This window comes from Pezoporus occidentalis, unplaced genomic scaffold (assembly GCF_034315485.1).
Source record: "Pezoporus occidentalis ecotype Australia unplaced genomic scaffold, CSIRO_AGI_Poc_V1 ctg4, whole genome shotgun sequence".
Lineage (NCBI taxonomy): Eukaryota > Metazoa > Chordata > Aves > Psittaciformes > Psittacidae > Pezoporus > Pezoporus occidentalis.
Window position 1 is genome coordinate 21,035,860 of NW_026915724.1, and position 18,456 is coordinate 21,054,315.

At 38.5% G+C, this 18,456-nt stretch overlaps 1 protein-coding gene across 1 annotated transcript in view; it reads right to left on the minus strand.

Moving 5' to 3' along the window:
- Positions 1-3,296: 3,296 nt before the first annotated feature.
- Positions 3,297-18,456, minus strand: part of LAMA1 (laminin subunit alpha 1) — a 101,924-nt gene continuing 86,764 nt past the window's right edge. Inside the window, exons 51-63 of the mRNA XM_062632959.1 lie at positions 17,250-17,391; positions 15,966-16,080; positions 15,623-15,793; positions 14,835-14,986; positions 14,137-14,322; positions 13,520-13,679; positions 12,292-12,404; positions 11,043-11,232; positions 8,913-9,071; positions 7,634-7,787; positions 6,905-7,038; positions 5,597-5,819; positions 3,297-3,836 (exon numbers count right to left, since the gene is read on the minus strand). Of these exons, the coding sequence (XP_062488943.1) occupies positions 3,676-3,836; positions 5,597-5,819; positions 6,905-7,038; positions 7,634-7,787; positions 8,913-9,071; positions 11,043-11,232; positions 12,292-12,404; positions 13,520-13,679; positions 14,137-14,322; positions 14,835-14,986; positions 15,623-15,793; positions 15,966-16,080; positions 17,250-17,391 (2,060 nt within the window). The 3' untranslated portion in view covers positions 3,297-3,675. The remainder of the gene's footprint in view (positions 3,837-5,596; positions 5,820-6,904; positions 7,039-7,633; positions 7,788-8,912; positions 9,072-11,042; positions 11,233-12,291; positions 12,405-13,519; positions 13,680-14,136; positions 14,323-14,834; positions 14,987-15,622; positions 15,794-15,965; positions 16,081-17,249; positions 17,392-18,456) is intronic.

Genomic DNA, 18,456 nt, shown 5'->3' on the forward strand with positions numbered 1-18,456 from the left:
TGTAGCCAAGTCTGTAGCCAGTCACAAGGGTGAGCACTATTCTTCACCTAACCCTTTTGTTCTGGATTATACTTTTACAGAACTGAAGCATGTTTGCTCAGTAAGGAAATCACAGGTCTCTGGAAAACGGCAAGTATTTTTTTCGTCTTTGTCTTATGCAGAAAATGGGAACTGATGCCTTCAACTGCACTGCAGTGCCTGTCACTGGGTGACGATATTGCACAATGAACTCACTCAGAGTCTCAGCAGCGGGTTTTGCTCCTCACCTGGACACACATATCAGGCAGAAGCTAGTGCTCTGTTTACCACGTAACAAAATAAAAGCAGTCTGAACCAAGTCCTCCAGGTGAACATAAAGTACACTGTCCTGAAGAGAAAGCCCAAAACTTGTGATGCTCTGCTGCAGCTGTGCTACGTTCTAGAAATACTACTTCTGGTTCAAAGCATTCTCCAGTAGATAACTTTCACTGTTAGTGTTCAGTGTGAGAAAGCAACACTGAATCAGTAATTTTACCAGCAACAACAACGTCTACAGAGGGCAAATCCAATCTCTCTTCCTTACTATAAAATTTTGCATCATTGTCATTTCATTTCTTTAAAATACTGTAATTTTTAACTTACTTTTTTTTTCCTTAACACTAACGGAGGCATATCTGCAGCCAGGAAAAGATTGGGGCAGTGGCATTATAAAACACACTGCTTACTTTGACAACTATTTATTTTAAGTATATGAGAAACAGTAGATCTGTGGTTTGCTCATAGAACTAAGCATAAAGGTTTTGTCAAGTGCTTTGTTCTTGATTCCCTTTAGTTCCCTCTGGGGAAGTGAACAACTCTTTCTACTATGCTGCCTTTTAGGTATAAAATGGGACTAGTACTTCCCTTATAAAGATAAAATGAGAATTAGTTGAGTTAAATTCTGCTCTCAGATGCAGCCAAACAATTCCCTGAGCAGATCAGAAGTTATAAACACATCCAAGAAGGACAAACTCAGAAAAGGGACTTTATGTGGAAAGTGCTTTGAATTTGACAAGCATCATGTAAATGCTAAGCATAATTGTACCTACAGCAAACAAAAGAGCTTCTATGACTATACAGAAAGCCTAAACATTAACTAAAGAATTTGAAGTGTCATAGCAAACGAGAACCTTCTACAATACTTTCAGACAGATACGCTGTCCTCCTCAGTCTTGCCCACTCACTTCACTCCATGTTCGCAATGGCTGTGTAAGGGAAAGTACAATGCACCCATGTGTTCACACCATAACTTGCTCAGCATGTTCTGGACCCTGAAATTAGGACTTCGGAATTATTTCTGAAGTAGATCCCACTGTATTCTGTATGGGATACAAGGGGCTTTTGGAAGACTTCCACCTTTTACCACTTTGCAACTTAGGAAAGCCAAATTTGATGTCATGGAATCCACCCCATGAACATTTGTTTTATACTAAAATTGCCTATAACTGTATAAGACATGCATATTAGCAGATGAACTAGATTCTACGTACAATGCCCTGAATAATACAGCACGGTCAAATACCTGCTGTCTTTGAAACAGAATGGCAAAATACTCTTTTGATACAAATGGACCTAATGACCCATGTGTACTGTGGTTAATACTGTTACACATTAAGTTGTTTTGTGTTGTTATGGTGCACTAACTTGATTTAATATATCACGGACAAACTGAACAATCTCTGTGACACTTCTGAATATGAGGTCTCAAATTTAGGCCTTATAGTTTCAAAATGCTAGTGGAGGCAGTGGGAATTTTGTTCCTCTAACAGCAGTTGAAGTCAAAACAAAGTTATAATAGGATTGTCATCTAACAAAAAGCAACATACATGCATATTAATAAGAAAGCGGTAGCAAGCAGGGAGAAACTTTTTCAGCAAACTCCAAAGATGCCTCAACCACTTTTGTACTCCACGGTTCTGCAAAGACAGCATTTTGCATATCAACAGAGAGAGAGAGAGAATGTATTGCAAGGAGGAGGTGTTGGAAAAAGACTGGAATGCTCTAACCTCTTTATGCATCTAATGTCATTAGAATGTCTGTGTGTGCGCAAATGTGTCTGTGTCTGCGTATAATATTAACTACCTCACTCTACATTTTCCAGGAAAAATATTTTGGCATAGAGGTTTACTGTTCCAAAACTTTCTATTATTAAGTTCACCACTCCACTAGACCTATACATTGATAAAATGTTTCTCCTTCTATGAAAAAAGATTTGGAAACCACAAAGAAAGACATATTTCAAGGATATGGATGAAATTTTATCCAAAACATGTTGCCTCAATTACTGCTTGTAATATGAACCTTATGAGATCAGATCTTGAGGTTAATAGACAAAATACATACTGTGTTTCAATTTTTATTTTTCAATGGCTTTCCATCAATGTGCGTCTTCTCTGGAAAATAATACAATGCCACTAATCAAAGCAAAATGTTTGTATGTACGTTTCCCTTATAAACCTCATGTTATGTGTTGTTGAAGTAAACCCACACGTAAGAGTATTTGTACAGTAGAATGTGTCTGTTGTATTGTATCCATGTCAAAAATAAAAACAATACTGACAAAGAAAGCTCTTCAAATCTAAACACGTGGTTTTTGGATAGAAGCAGGTGACAGGAATTGCAAAAAGCAGTGGTGAATCTGTCTTAAAAGCAACTCTGTTGTTACAGCACCTGAATAGCTAGCTACACCAAGGACTACTTTCTGTCATCCTTGCTCAAGTGGAGGTACAAAATTACACTGGTTGGAATCTTGCCTCATTGAAATCAGTGACAAACTGCTTTCATTTGAACCATATTTTTCAAACTAGCATGAATGTGAATTAAGAATCGCAGAGCATCAAAGGTGCTTTCCTGTATCCTCTAAGAAATACTGTTTCAGAGGAAAGATGCATTAGTTCCCATTTCCAAAATACATATTTGTTCCCAAACAAGACCCAAATAGTTTCTTCACCAACACAACATTTGATATACATCTCTGTGCTGTGGAGTTGCTGCCTGTCTTGCAACTGATTACATGAAAGCATAAACAGGATCATAATCCTTCTAGACGATGTGGCTATAATGGGGGTAGGAAGCACTGAATATTTAAGGCAGAAGTAAAAGGGACTGGAGCTACCACAGAAAGTATAAATAAGAATAGTCTTTTAACCTGACTGTGAATCAGAGACCTTCAAAATTATGCTTTAGTCTCCTGCACCCTCTGCTGGACTACATCCACTTCCACTTTTCACTTCTTAGCCTTCTGTCTTTATCTAACTGAAATGTACGGACAACTGAACTACATGAAATAATGAACAGTTTATTGCATTTTTATTACGCTGTCCAAAATTATTACCTTTTCCTAAAACGGCCAACACACAATAAAAGAAATACTGTCAAGCAATCAACACTGATTAATAAAAAATCCCAAAAGAAAAATACCCAATTAATGCCATTAACAGTGTAGTAGAGGTATTTGCTTTTTTAAACCATTTAGTTAAAATGCAGACATAAAGCTTCTGACTAAAAAAAAAAATAAATGACCTGAGTTGGAAAACAACCAGAAAATCAAAGAGTTGTAGACTCTCACCAATTCTTCTCTTCATTACGAAATGAGAATGAAAAATCACAGATCAACAAACCCCCCCCTCTCTCAGTCCAGACAGGCTTTGATGCAGTTCAGTGCTCAGCCCCAGGGCAGGAATGAGGAAAGGCTCCACGCAGGTCAAAAGCTCTGCTGAAGTCAAACAATTCTGCTTGTTGGCCCTTGGTCAACACAAGGTTCCTCAAACAGCCACGGAATGAGCTCTTGCTTGTGAGGCAGTTTTGCTTCACATCAGCTGAAAAACAAATGTGAAACATGTAGACTGTATTTCCAGTAAAAAGAAACAATACAAAGACTTAGGTTATTATTCAACAGCTTGTCCTCCTTCACCACCAAGAGATAAAAGCAATGCCTGAGTAGTACCGTGTTCCATTCATGTTTGGGAATCTGGGACATCGTTCCATGGACAGCCACTACTGCCATCAAGCTAAGCCATGAACTGGGATAACTTGGGCAGAGGTTACAGGAATAATTTGTCCCAGGGGAAAATGGGAGATGAAAGAGGGGAAAAGAGAGGAGAAAGGCATTCTACATAGGCATCTTTCAAGTTAAAATTGAAACTGGCAGAATATGAAGCAAAGCTGAACTGTACACAGTCATGGACTCCATCAGCAATCCAAAACATGAGGTTGGGAGATAGTCCAAGATAGTCCAACTCTTCTTCCATACAACCTGTCAATTCATTCAGCTTCTGCAGTACTCACTGAACTGAAGAATTTCTCCTTTCCCTACGAGCCCTAATCTTTACAGACAAAGCACTGAAAGAACAATTAGTATTACAATACCTTACTTAAAAAAATAAAAAAATAAAAATCACAAGATGCTGATAAGGCCACTTTGGTATTCAAGGAAGACCAAATATTGATCAAAATCTACCTAATTAGCATTACTTTATTTTTCATAAAGCACCAAAACCCTGTCCAACAGAAGGTTCTGTAGCATTTTAAGCTACTATCCCTAAATCTTTCCAAATATTTAAAACTGAGTTTGCTCTTCAAACCTCATCACATCTTCCACAAATGGAAATATCTGAAGTGATAAACTGTAACAGCTGTTTCAGAGACAAATGGATATGGGCATTTTATGCTATGTGTAAAAGCGAAGATATTCAAAAGCCATACAAAGCCTATTTACTCTCAGCACTGATGTGTTCATTAAAAAGTATGCCTGCATAAAGGCCAAACTCATGATGTTCAAAACTCAACCCTCTTAATGAATACATTGTCTCAGTTCAAATTATCAACTAATGAGTAGCACAACTTAATTGAAAAGTAATTCAATTATATATGTTTTGTGTTACTATTTTTTTTATTTATCATCCTAGTATGATTGACAGACAGAAGGGAATTTACACAGAACATAGGAAATACATGTTCACCTTCAGCAGCTTGACTTATGCCTGCACAGCCCCTGACTTGAAACATCAGCAAAAATAAAGCAGAGAAGACCACTATGGAAACCTTACTTAGATGAATGTGAAGAAAAGCCTTGATATTAATTTGACTGCAAAAGAACCATACCTCAACATACACAGGCAGGGACATTGTAAAGTCTGAGAGAGAGTGTGAAAGACAAACCATGCAGAGTAAATCCTTCTCAGAAACTAAGGAGCAGGTTTGTGTAGGAAAGTGATACAAGTTCAGTTGATCTTGCCAACACACTCAACATATAAATGCAGTCCTCCAGAAAGTATACACAAATAATACACAGTGATGTCAGTGACAACGTGGGAAATGGCAACTATGATTTATAACTCAATCAAGAACTTCATGAATGAGGGGTGGAGAAGGGAAGGAGAGAAGGAGGAGAAGAGGAGAGAAGGTAAGGAGGGAAAGATAGAAGGAGAGGAGGAGAGAAAAGGTGAGGGGGAGAGGGGAAGAGGAAGAAAGGAGGAGAGAGGAGAGAAAGCGGGGAGAGAGTGCTTGCATTAAGAGCCATTTTTACAAGAGCGAGACCAGAAGGGAGGGAAAGGAAGAGAAATATTATTGTACCTACCAGGATAGCCTCCAACGTAAATGGGATTGTTTGTATCTGCAGATGTTGACTGGATGTAGGGATTATCAGTTTGGACTAAATTCCCATCAATTATCAGCGAAATGCGATGTTTGCTTTTGTTTGCTTGAAGCTTGTGCCATTTTCCATCACACAAACTATTTGTGCCTCTTGGTTCATATGTAGCTGTTATTCTGCCAGCTCCATTGTTGACATGGAATAAAACCTGTATAAACAACCAGATGCCAATAAAGATATAAAGTAAGAATGCATGAACTAATTTGCGTAGATAAAAGCACAATCATGCTGGTGCAGAGACTTCCTTCTGAATAGATGTTTGGTAATTATGCAAAGTTAATGTTTACTTTGATGGATAGAGTGTGCCCTTATTGAAGTATCTTTAAAATCAAAGATTTAAATCTATCCATGCAATGTTCCACGGGTTCAGCTTGGATATACTTCCCTTGGGACTTCAATGTTTCTTACAATTAAAAATCAAGCAGTTTTCTTACAGAAGCTGAGAATTCAGATATGAAATAACATCCACTGTATCTAATTGAAGAGGAATAGACTGAAAGCACTTCTCATTGTCAATACATGTATTGATTTACTTCATGTATATATTTTTCAAAGCAGTAGACATTTCCTCAACTCTGTGGTGAGGATTAATATGTAAATATTAACTGAAAAAGCATGTCCCACAGAAACAGTGACATTTAATATTGTCTCTAGCTAAGAAGTTTTGAATAAAAAATGAGCCATTTCTGAGAAAAGGAAATACAGCAATAAAATATACATTTTTTATGCAGGAGATGAGTGGAGAACTATGTATTGATTGTTAAATGGTCTATGGCACATAATGGCCAGTAGAAATAGAAAGTGAATTAATTGCTCATGAATATTGAAGAAGCAATTACAAAACAGTGTACTTTGTACATGCAATGTGTTTATCAAGGACAAAGGTAGCTCTATGACAGAAAAACTATTAAGCTATAAGGAGGGTATATATTTGGTCTAACATCCAAGTTGTGTAGTACAGGAGGTCACAGTGGCTACAAGCCAACATAAATTACACTAATTAAAAAGGTAAAAAGTTCCAGTGACTTCTGCTAATCTCACATTTTACCATATGAAGGTGATGAGAAACACTGAGACGGAAAGTCTGTCCCAGACTATTTCTGTGGGGATTTGGTTCAGACATTTTACCTCTATCACATTTCACTGGTGTCTATTTAGTGCTACCAAACAGTTCTAGCCTCCCAGTTTTAAGCAAGCCTTGTGAAATGAGTGTGCCAGCACATGGCAGCCTACCTTGCCATTTACAATCTCCAGTCCAATGGCATCAACCTTAGCACTGCTGACTCCAAGGAGAATGCCATGTACTGCTGTTGTACGAAACTCCAGTGTGATGTTCACATCAGACCGCACTTTGTAACCTTCTCTAACTGAAAAGAAGTTATGAGCTTTTAATAGAAGACTTGTGACCCACAGTACAAAGTAGAATACATTCATCATCATTAAAAGACCTAAAAAGCTTGCTAATTACTTTGGTGGGATACAGCCTTGCAGAAAGTACATTTTCCAGAGTCTTAATTCATATTTTATACTTGAAAAGGTAAATTTCCAAATAAGCTTTCTTTCATTCATGTAGATTTAATAGATTTTATCTCATTTGTAATAAACAGTAAAGAGCACAAACGTAATCATTCATGTTACTTCAAAAGTCCCCAACGTCTTTTGTCTCCATGCCTTTTTAACAGACCTTATCATGAACATGGATATACTTAGCTGAAGAAAGAGACAACAACTGATTTCGTTCTGACTGCTAGAATCATTAGCTCTTTCATTGGTGGAAGATAACCATTTGCAGAAATGACCACTTTTACACATATGGAGTAAAGGGACTCAGAAATACATATGCAGGGCATGCACTCTTTGTGTGAGTCAATTAAACACACATAGTTCCAGAAAGACCTAAAAAGAGTACATTTTCATTAACATTAATTCAGTAAGGTACTGTTTTCATTTAATGACACTTACCAAGAGCAACAAAGCCACTCCCATCAAAGAAAGTACCATCCTGCACTGTTACATAGCACTTATTCACAGCAAAGATAGAGACAGGGCTCTCGTTGTCCAGTTGTTTGCTATTAATAGTCATGTTACCAATGCAGGCAGGAATACTGTGAGTCACCTAAGCATATTGAAATATAAGAGTTAATGTGTAATACAAACTGCTGCAATGCTCTCTTAGTGATTCACCTGATGTTACAGTAAATAAAAAACTCTCTGAACCAAACAGAGCAGGATCTAAAACATTTACGTAATTCAATTTCTACTATTACCTATACTTATATAAATGTACATAATGTCTTAAAATAAATAGTTTAAAAACACTCTCTACAACAGCTAGGGTTGGAAAGGACCTTAGGATCATCTAGTTCCAACCCCCCTGCCATGGGTAGGGATGCCTCACACTAGACCATGTCACCCAAGGCTCTGTCCAACCTGGCCTTGAACACTGCCAGGGATAGAGCATTTACCACTTCTTCTTTGGGCAACCTGTTCCAGTGCCTCACCACCCTCACAGTGAGCAGGGATACACTCAACAATTAAAGGCGTTCCAAATATGCTTTGTCAAATTAACAAGTAAATAAAAATTTTGTACATTTTACAAATACACATCACCAGAATTCTATTCAGGAAAAAGACTCACTGGAATTTCTTCCCATTACTATTTCCAGCAATTGCTGATTCAAAGCATTAAAATATTTGTTAGCCCCATTATCCAGTTAAAAAGCATAGGTGAAAAAAGTATGCCCAGGAATTAAGAAACGTTGTTATCATCACCAGAATCCTCCCCGAGATAATGGGCTGCACAAGGAGTAAGGCGACAGAAACCTACCCTTTAAAAGCATGTGTAAAAAGTATGTTTTAATCTCAAGACAGCTAAACCCAGCCTTTCAGAGATATTTAAGGCACCTAATTCCTATTTGAATGCAGTAGGACTTAGGTACCAAAATGCCTGAGATTCTAGGTCATATTTTATTTTATATAATGAAATATAGGAGTTTATATTCTTTGTTCATTTTTAACAGAGATATTGAGAGAAAAAAAGATCTATGAAGAGCTGTCATAGAAAGTCATAGAAAGCTGGAAAGATTTATCTGGTAAAGGGTCATTACTTTTTGTTGTTTCTCTCCTAAGTACTTCTTTTATGCCCATCAGAGGCAGGACACTGAATTAGATGGGTTTGATGCAGTGTACTCATTCTAGTATTGCAAAACATCAGACGCCCCAACACCCCAAACCTTCTTACATTCCCAAGATTCTTCGGCACATAGTCTAAGGGGAGTCCACCCACGTAGAGCTTCCCCTCCACATCCAAAGTGCTACCATCTCCCAGAGCACTGACTGCTACTAATTCCTGTCCGTCCACAATGATTGTACCTTTTCTTTTAACATATTCTGTCTTTACCTGGAAAAAAATGAGAGCATGCAGACATAAATCAGTAAGCTGAATCTGTTACCTAGTCATCATTTGCTACAGAAGTAAGCAAGACAATTTTTAATGCTTAGATTTCCTTGACATGCTGTACTAAGGCATCCTCTTGAAATTCTTGGTGAGGCTGAGGCCGTTTCAGAATTCAACTGAGCAGCTGAATTGCTTCCTTGCCTCCCCGAGGGCTGACAACAATTGCATGTTGTCCTGCATAAGTTTTTTCAGTGTTTTAACAAACATTATTTAAAGCCACTAGTTTATTTCCTTAGGATATGAGTACATGAGTTTGAAGAGGGAAGTACTGTGCTGGTCTTCTACAATTATGCTGCCCACCAGCGAAGCCATCTCGCCTCTCTGAAGCACACACTCTTATGCTGTAATTTTATGATGGGCAGTGCTTAATTTGCTATGACCAACAAGCTTTCCGGTTTTGTCCCACCTTCTTTCATGCCCCTATGCCTACCTTACACTAAAAGGATTACTCACATGCAGATGAGGGTCTTTATTTTAAGTCAGCTAGCCATTTATTCTTCACTGGCTACTTTTAGCCCCATTCAGAATCCTGACCAGATTCAACATGAGATTTCACGAATGTTTTCACTGGTAAGGGGGCTGGCTAGGGTTTAAACCATGACCGGGGATAAAGTAGCACAAGCAGGGTGATAGAAGCAGATGGCAGAGAACAGAAAGAAGAGCTTCTTTCAGCAGCAATGCATACTATCTTAAATTGACTGTGGAACTATTGCAATAATCACCCCCAGCTGTGAAGCTGTGTGACTCAGTCTTAATCTCAAAAAAAAGGTTCAATCTCATGCTTTTATGTCCTGGGTAGTAAAGGTAGGTCAGCTCTTTTATGGAATCTGTTCATCTCTTAAAAAGCTGATAGTGTGAGTTTTACACGAGTATATTTTATTTTAAACATGCAGCTGTAAATCCCGGCGCATACTTTTCTTCAGGAAAGGCAGCAGAGCTTAACTGTGATATCGCTCTCTGACAGAAGTTCACATCTGTTTTCTTTATGTTAGTTTTTGCTGCTTTTTCTTCTGCTGATTATATACAAAATGCAAAAAACCACTATGCTGATTCTTTAGGCACCTAAGAGAGATGGTAGCTTTGTGTCAATCACTTTGTCCCACAGAAGCCAATTCCTAGAGTTAAGGCTTCAGATATGGACAAGGGAAGGCAAGCTTAGCATCCTCACCTGCCTTAAAGAAGAGTAATGTGGTCAGAACTGCTTTTAAAATTCATGCAGACATCAGTTATTTTTCACAACGCAAGCCAGAGACAGCAGCAGGTGAGCTGCTCTGAGCAACTGGGCCAACAGAGGCTGATACAGAGTCTTTGTACAGGAGGCCCTGAATGCTATGTGACACCTGAAAGCTGTAGCCATAATTTCTCCTCAAACTTGTCTTATGCCAAGTACTCCCCATCCAGCCTTCAAATTCCAAATGCCTACCTTTTCCATGTTGCACCAACAAAGGAAAAGAAAAAGTGCTTCCCTGCTAGTACTAGCTGCTATGACATGGTCATGTATTAAGCAGTATGTGGGAGAAAGGAGAAACTCTGCACCCATAAATCTCTTTCACCCTCTCACACAGTTGCAGGTCTTTGGTAGCATAGCACACGGAAAGCTCCCTGCATGGAAAAAGTCAGAATTTCTAGACCTCTGTGTTGGGTTCTTCTCTGCTGAAGATGACTGTTATTACACAGTTGATTTCTAAATAACCTGAGATACTTTATGATAGTTGGATGCTGAAATTGATGCAAAATCAATGAGAATTTAAAAAGGAAATAATTACATTCAAACACAAGTCATCTGAATGGTTTCATGACTGTGTTAAAACCTGTTTGCTGTTGCAAAACAGAAAGCATAAGGAAAGGCAGAAAGAAACCATCCCAACAGCTCCAGGGAAGAGGAAATGGAGTACCAGATTAGTGACTACCTACCGTATGCCATTTTCCATCACTGATAACAGCAGGGTGAAACGCTACTGCTTTTCCTTTGCCTAGATCAAACGAGAAATAGAGCTGTCCCCCATGAAGCTGTAGGGCTGCATAATCAGCTTGGTTCTGGTGAGCCATGTAGTAAATCAGGCCACTGGAGGCAAAGCCTCTGAGATTCAGCTGGACAGAAAGTCTAAACAATAAAAATTAAATGTTACTGAAAGTATTTCTTCTGCACTGATACAAAGCTTTTCTCCAGGCAGAGAACAACCTAAAAAAAAATTTATCATTACAAAGGTCAGAAAAGTAGAATTTGCATTGATTCTAAGTAAGTATGACCCATAATGTATTTCATAATAGAAATCAGTGCTGTACCTGTCAGAGACAGAAAAAGTGCTTGCCAGAGTAAGCTGGGCTTTAAGGGGGACAGGCTCAACTGTTTGTGACTGCAGGCTTGCATATTGCCCCAAGAAAGGAACCAATTCCAGGATAATGGGATGGCATCCATTACTATTACCCAGGCTTGCTGGGATATAATGGGCAGACTGAGAACAGGAGGCAGCTTAAAAGGTAGAGGAGTTGATTAAGCCATTTATTATGGAGACACTAGGTTCAGACTCCATAGCATCAATTCTCTGCAATGTCCTTATGTTCAGTAATTAGAACATAAGAGCTAGAAGGGAAAAAACCCTCTTTTCTCAGTGCCTGCAGAGGCTTTCTGAGTTGAAAAAAGCATATGCAGGCTGTGTTTTGGGGACCTTGTTGGAAGTCTCTCAAACAAGTACGAGTGGCAGAGGGGCTATTGCCTATTAAGTCTCAACAGAATTAGTCTCAGCAGTCATCTCCTTCAATGACCTGGGGAGTAAAGCAGACATGGAAGGTGCAATTGCAGAAAACCTGGTGAGCAGAGGGTGAGTTGTTATCTGTATCAGTCACAAGAGCAGGGACCAGCTGAGCATTGTATGTGGAAAAATACTTACAGAAGGTGGTACAGCGGGGCTTTTAAGTCTGAGGGGGGAAAAAATGCAAAACTTTGACCATGAATTAAACTCATGACCAAATCTGGGAAAGACATTAATTACACTGCAGTTGTTGTGATGCCTTCTACAATGAGGAATCCAAAGAAACTTCAAGTGAGGGCCAAATTTAAAGCTGGTAATGCAGTGATCATTCATGAAAATCATCACTGCACTTCTTGTAACTCAATGTAAAGTAGTACACTGTGTGCATGGATGTTTCAGGATATACTCACTTCTTCCTGACAATAGACTGATTGAAGAGTAGTGTCATATGGCTGCCTTTGGCAAGTCCAAACTGATGGGCACCTTGAACATGATTAGGTAACTCATCTTTTGCACAAACAACCTGCTAATGAAAGGATTTTATTAAGAATGATAGTATCAGGTGCTGACCAGCAAGTGCTGAATGGCAGAGCTTTGTAAGGAACAAAACTGAGCCACATGATAACTACAAAGTACATAGCAACATCAATTAGCTAAACTCCAATCATTCTGAGCTGTCTTTAGGCTCAAAAAGAACTAGTCCTAATGATTAAGCTATGCCTCAGGGACAGCACTTGTCTTTTTTTGAGAAATATTTGCAGTTTGAGAAGTATTCATTCACCATTTGTCTCAACTGATAGCCCTTTTGATCACAAATGACGGAAGACAGAGTACAATTTCAGAGTGAAAATCTCATGGACTCAGTAGAAATATTTTTCCATTTAGTGAAGATGCACATTTTTGTTATGATTTGGAAGATGGAGAGCTGAGTAACAGAGCATGAGCCAAAGCTATACTTTAGCTGTAAGAAGGACAACTTAGTTCTTTTTATAGCCACAGTTGTATGAAATGTATAAAATCCTGCTTTCTGTTGCCACAGAAAAAATTATTTCAGGATGCTTTGGAAACACTTCATTATAAAGATGTGCAGCTGCAGAAGGAGAGAAGTAATGTTTCCATCTCTCCTGGGAACAGGGTCTGTGGGAGAGGAAACAGGTCCCATGCAAGCTGCATTCAGACACTGTGTGTCTCTGGAATGGTTTCTACCTCCTCTTTTGACACAAAGCATGTGTGACCAGGAAAACGTGAATGCTGAACTGCACAACTAATACAAAACTCAGCACAGAGCCACTTTGGTAGGAACACATGAGATCATGAGATTCAATAATTGCTTCCAAGTCTTTCTGCTGGAGAACTATCACTCCTCTTTTCCTTTTCTTTTTTAGTGTTGCTGCCTGAACAATGACAAACCTAACTACATTTCCCTTCCAAAACGTCATCAGTCTGTTGCAAAGGTTTCTATCACAGTGTTTCTATGAGAAATAATAATTTCAAATTCACATTACTTGAACCGTGCCATACCACAGAAGAAATAAATATACACTGTCCATACTTTGAAAATTCTCCACAAAGCTAAAACACATCTTGTTGTTGAATACTTTCCTAGAAGAAGTAATAAAGCTTTGCTGTAATACATACTTTTTTTGTGTCTGTAAGAGGCCTCAGGGGAACTGGCAAAGCTCGAAGTTCAGGCTGAATTTCAATGTCTCCTGGTATGGCTGGTTTAGGCTTCTCTGACAAAAAGCAGCTGTCCATATCCACATGTTCATACTTCATGGAAGTGGTGAAATACAAAAGCCTGTATTTTAAAAAACCCTACATTTTAAGAGGTGAAATTCAAACTCCCTACATTTCCCAAGTACAGGGAGGGTATTTCACAGGGTCTTTAACTAGTCATGGGAGAAAGGGAAAGAACTGGCATACTGGAACAAAAAGAATGAGAATTGGCAAATAATCCATCTACAGAACAATATTAATAGACAACTTTCTTGGAAAACTATTCTGTCTGTAAATGCAGATGAAACTATCATGGAGACATTTACATTTTGTGCTGTGTCTATACGCATTAAAGACATTTTTAATGCTATTTGGATATGTATGTAGCTGGTAATATCCATTTTCTGCCTGTTACAATACCCAATGCTTGTCTTAGGTTAAAAACCAGGCAAATGGATGTCATGCAAGAAATTAAAAACTACAATGAATAATTACTATACGATGCTTTGAAAATCAGGGCAGTTACCCCTCTGACTTACTCCTTGTTAAAAATGATATTGCTGATACAGCCATAAAAGGAGCCAGCCATTTTTAGACCTAAGATGCCCTCTCCTGCTGGAATGCCACCAGCATAGAAGTTGGAAATATTAATGGGTGTCATTTCTGCTGATCCACCAAGCCTCAGTTCTGCAGGGTTACTTTCATCCACCTGTACAGTTATGATCCTGAAAAAGATAAAGCAGGAAAAGACATTGAACAAGGGCTCTAGACATGCGTTTTCAAATGAAAAAGCATTCCTTTCAGCATAAAAAATGTCCTGCTCTAAGAAAGAGATTCCATTACTTTGATAATACTTTTAATGTCTTCAAACTAAAAGACCTTCCTCTTTACACGGTTTTTAACCCTTAGAGTTTTTCAAATTTCTTTCTAAATTATTTTGATAGGTGTCTCTCAAAATTATTTTGATAGTTATATTTTTTCTGATGCTATTTAGTGTATATTACACAAGTGGCCCAAGCTGTCTAGAGATTCTGAGAGCTTTTAACTACAACTTCATCAGTGGCTGTATGCTGTATACAATTACCATGTAAATCAGAACACCTGCATTAACAGCATAAAAACACAGCCCTGATTATTCCACATAACAAGTTAGCAAAGGCAGTTCCTCAGACAGCACAGTGAACTGACAACAGCATATAACAATTAAACAGCTAGTACTCTTGGCAGTCACATATACCTCTTATTCCGGATTAGGATGACAGAGTGTTCTTGTCCATCACTGTATGTTCCATGAGCAGACTGAAGAACTACTTTCCTAGTACTTGCTCTATCACCAGCATTAACATGCACTACAAGATGACCATCCATCAGCATGATGGAAAAGAAGGGCTGTAGATTTAATCAGAAGATTAGTTTTTAACTATAGTTCAATTTCCTGTCACTCATTCAGTGTATAAATGGAACATACTTTGGAAAAGAATTACCTCCAACTTTGTTGTAAACAAACTTTTTAATGAAACTCAAAGACTAGAAGGCATTGTACTGGTAACTCTTAGGCTGCAAAGCCTTCTAACTGAAAACCTGAGAGCTGGGAGTTTCTTTGGTCCACCACCCTACTCATCCTCTTAGAGAGTAAGAAAGGGGCAGGTATTCCTGCTAAGATGCTGTCCTTGCATTCCAGGAACTCCAAAACAGCCCACAAGATATGAGATAGCTGTTTATCTCAAATCCTTCATTAACTACTTCTGACTAACAGAAGCAGAAAGTAACTTCTCTGTATTTCATGTGCAGTTTTCCTCCTTGTTGCAAAAGCATTCTAGGACCTAGTAACCATACCAGGTCTCAACTGATCCTTCACCTCTCCTCTGCTACAATGAACATCCTCTGTTCCCTAACCTTGACTCTGTATTTGGACCTTCCTAAGCCAAATATTTTTTTCTTTCTTATTCTTTGCAAGTTACAGCCATAAAAACCTGATAATATTGCAAAATAAAAATGGCAAAAAAAAAATCTTTCAGTACTTGCCAAATGTGCTTGCCTACGTCGTCGCTTTTCCAGTCCCCTGCTGAGTCCAGCAAGTATGACGCCACTGCTGTTCTTTGTAGCAAAAGTTGCCATCAGTTCTGATTCTGGGCTTAAGGACTTAGGCACCAACTCAATATATCCATTGTTCAAGATGCTCACAGTACGAATAGGCTATTTTATGAGGAAGAGAAATAATTACTTTGTCCTCTGACTTTGGAAGAAGAACAAAAAAATTCAAGCAGAGATCAGATTATCTTAAAATCCCTAGATTCATCACTATAAGCATCACTATTCATTGTTCAGTAACAATAAAGATCAAATCACAAAACATAAAGTCTCGTACCTCCAATACACAGCCTTTCCTCACTCCATATGAATTTCTAAGCAAGTCAAAGGTTGAACGGGATATTTCCAGATTCTTGATGCATCCTACATACCTTCTACTATTAAGACCTTTCCTGAAACACAGAACATGATGTTTTTTCCAAGGAGTAGTATTTGGAATCTCCTGGGAGAAAAGATTAAGGTCTCTTCAATAAGAAAAAGACAGACCTATTTGGAAGAATGTAGTCAACCCAGTTTAGGTGGAAACAGAGGTAAGTTGGGGTTTACTATTAGCAGATATTAATTCTGATCTTAAAAAGAGTCACCTAACACTGTCCCCAGATGGAAATATATAGAAGTGTGTAGTGCTGTGTTGCCAGGCCAGGTCATTTTCCGTAACTTTAAGATGAATATTCAGCTGAAATGTAATGTCTGTTGTGTGAGAGGGTAACCGTAGCTCTCTGCTACCTAGTAATTCTTTTGCATTTCTTAAATCTGGAGGATGTCTAATTTGGGTCAAGGTTTAATTCAGAGAAATCTAAAGCTATCCGACCATAGCCCCTTTATGGCTGGTATGCCACCTAGGATTAACAAGTCTGCACCTCTGCAATAACTGCACAGAGACTAATTTTGTCCTGGAATTTACCTTATTGTCAAAAGCATGCAGACAGCTTAATTAGATTTCTTTTGCCATGTTTTTCCTTGCAAAGTGAAGCCAGTAGAAGAAATGTGATTTTACAAGTTCAGCAGGGATGTGCAATAGAAGAAAGTATAAACAAAAGACATGCTAATAAAATATATATTTGTAATGTATTTTTCTTATCTGTTCACAATTATTTCTCCTCTTTTCCAAGTTTCAAAACTGAATTACAACACTCCTTTCTGAAGTAGAATTTTTACCCCAAACTGCAGTTTTGCCCATAAATGCCATCTGGAAAACACAAGGCTTACACAGGTAGACATCAAAGGAGCATCGTTCCAGGCAGCAGAGCAGAATGCTTGCTGCAGTCTGACACAAAAAGTAGTGGCTGCTGTTGTGGAAATCACCCACAGAGGGGAAAACTAGAAGCTTGTTTCTGTGCTGAACTATATTGTCAGACCTACCAGCAAAAAACACTGTATTAAAGTTTGAAGGCAAAGGACAGATAATGTGGTGGTATACATGTGGTATACATGGACATTAGCAAAACTTCAGACGTTACTGATTTTCACTAATTTCCGCGGAGATAGAAGAATTTATTGAAGTCTTTTCCTCTACTGACAGGAGTCTTAGCAAAGGGGGGAAAGCAAGAGAACATTTTACCTCACAATCCTTGATCTTGGCAGCCCACCAATGAAGATTGGGTCCTTATCAGAGCGGTTCAGGTCTGAGGCAACCCCAGGAGATTCTCCTTGCTCGGTTTCTTTATAATTAAGGTTATATGCATCCATGACTGCCAAAATTCCTGCAAATAAAAGAGAGCAAAGATCTGGAGAAGGACACAAACACACATTTTTTCACTTTGGCAATCCTGTCTCTAATAAGGGAAAATGTATTCATTGACTAAAACATGTACAGACAATCTTCTTATTTTTAGAATGAATAGTTTGTTGTACTTCCAGCTATTCTGTTAATCTCATTCATTTTCTCTGCCAAAATCAAATCTGGGAAAGTCTACAGAAAAAAAATATACACAAGAATAATGTTATAGATACTAACATGTCCTGGGTTCAGCTGTAACAGTTAATTTTCTCCTTCCTAGTAGCTAGTGCAGTGCTGTGTTTCAGCTTTAGTCTGAGAACAATGCTGATAACACGATGTTTTAGTTGTTGCTAAGTAATGCTTACTCCGATCAAGGACTTTTCAGTCGCATGCTCTGCCAGTGAGGAGGGGCACGGGAAGCTGGGACGAAGCAGGGACAGGACACCTGACTCAGACTAGCCAAAGGGGTATTCCAGACCACAGCACGTCTGCCCAGTGTATAAACTGGGGGGAGTTACTTGGAAGGCCCAGATCGCTGCTGGGGTCGGGATGGGTGTCAGTCAGCAGGTGGTGAGCAGTTGTATTGTGCATCACTTGTGTGTATTGCTTTGTTTTTTTTATCTTTCCTTTTTATAGTTTTATATTCTCTCCCCTTGTTATTACCATTATCATTATTATTAGTAGTAGTAGTAGCAGTTTTATATTATACTTTAGTTATTGGACTGTTCTCATCTCAACCCATGGGGTTTACATTCTTTTGATTCTTTTCCTCATCCTGCACAGAGGGGGAGAAGGGAAAGGGGGCAGTGAGTGAGTGGCTGCATGGTTCTGAGTTATCGTCTGGGCTTAAACCACGGCACATGTATTATTTGTACTGTATGCATTACTTCCCAAACATGAGTCCCAAAATACTGCTGTACTAGGTACTATTAAAGCACAGAATAAAAAATTATGATCCTTCATATACAGACTTGGACAAAGTTCTTTCAATAAGAATATTGATATATTTTTGTCTGGCAGCTTCTGCATTGCTTGCTCTTTATGAAAT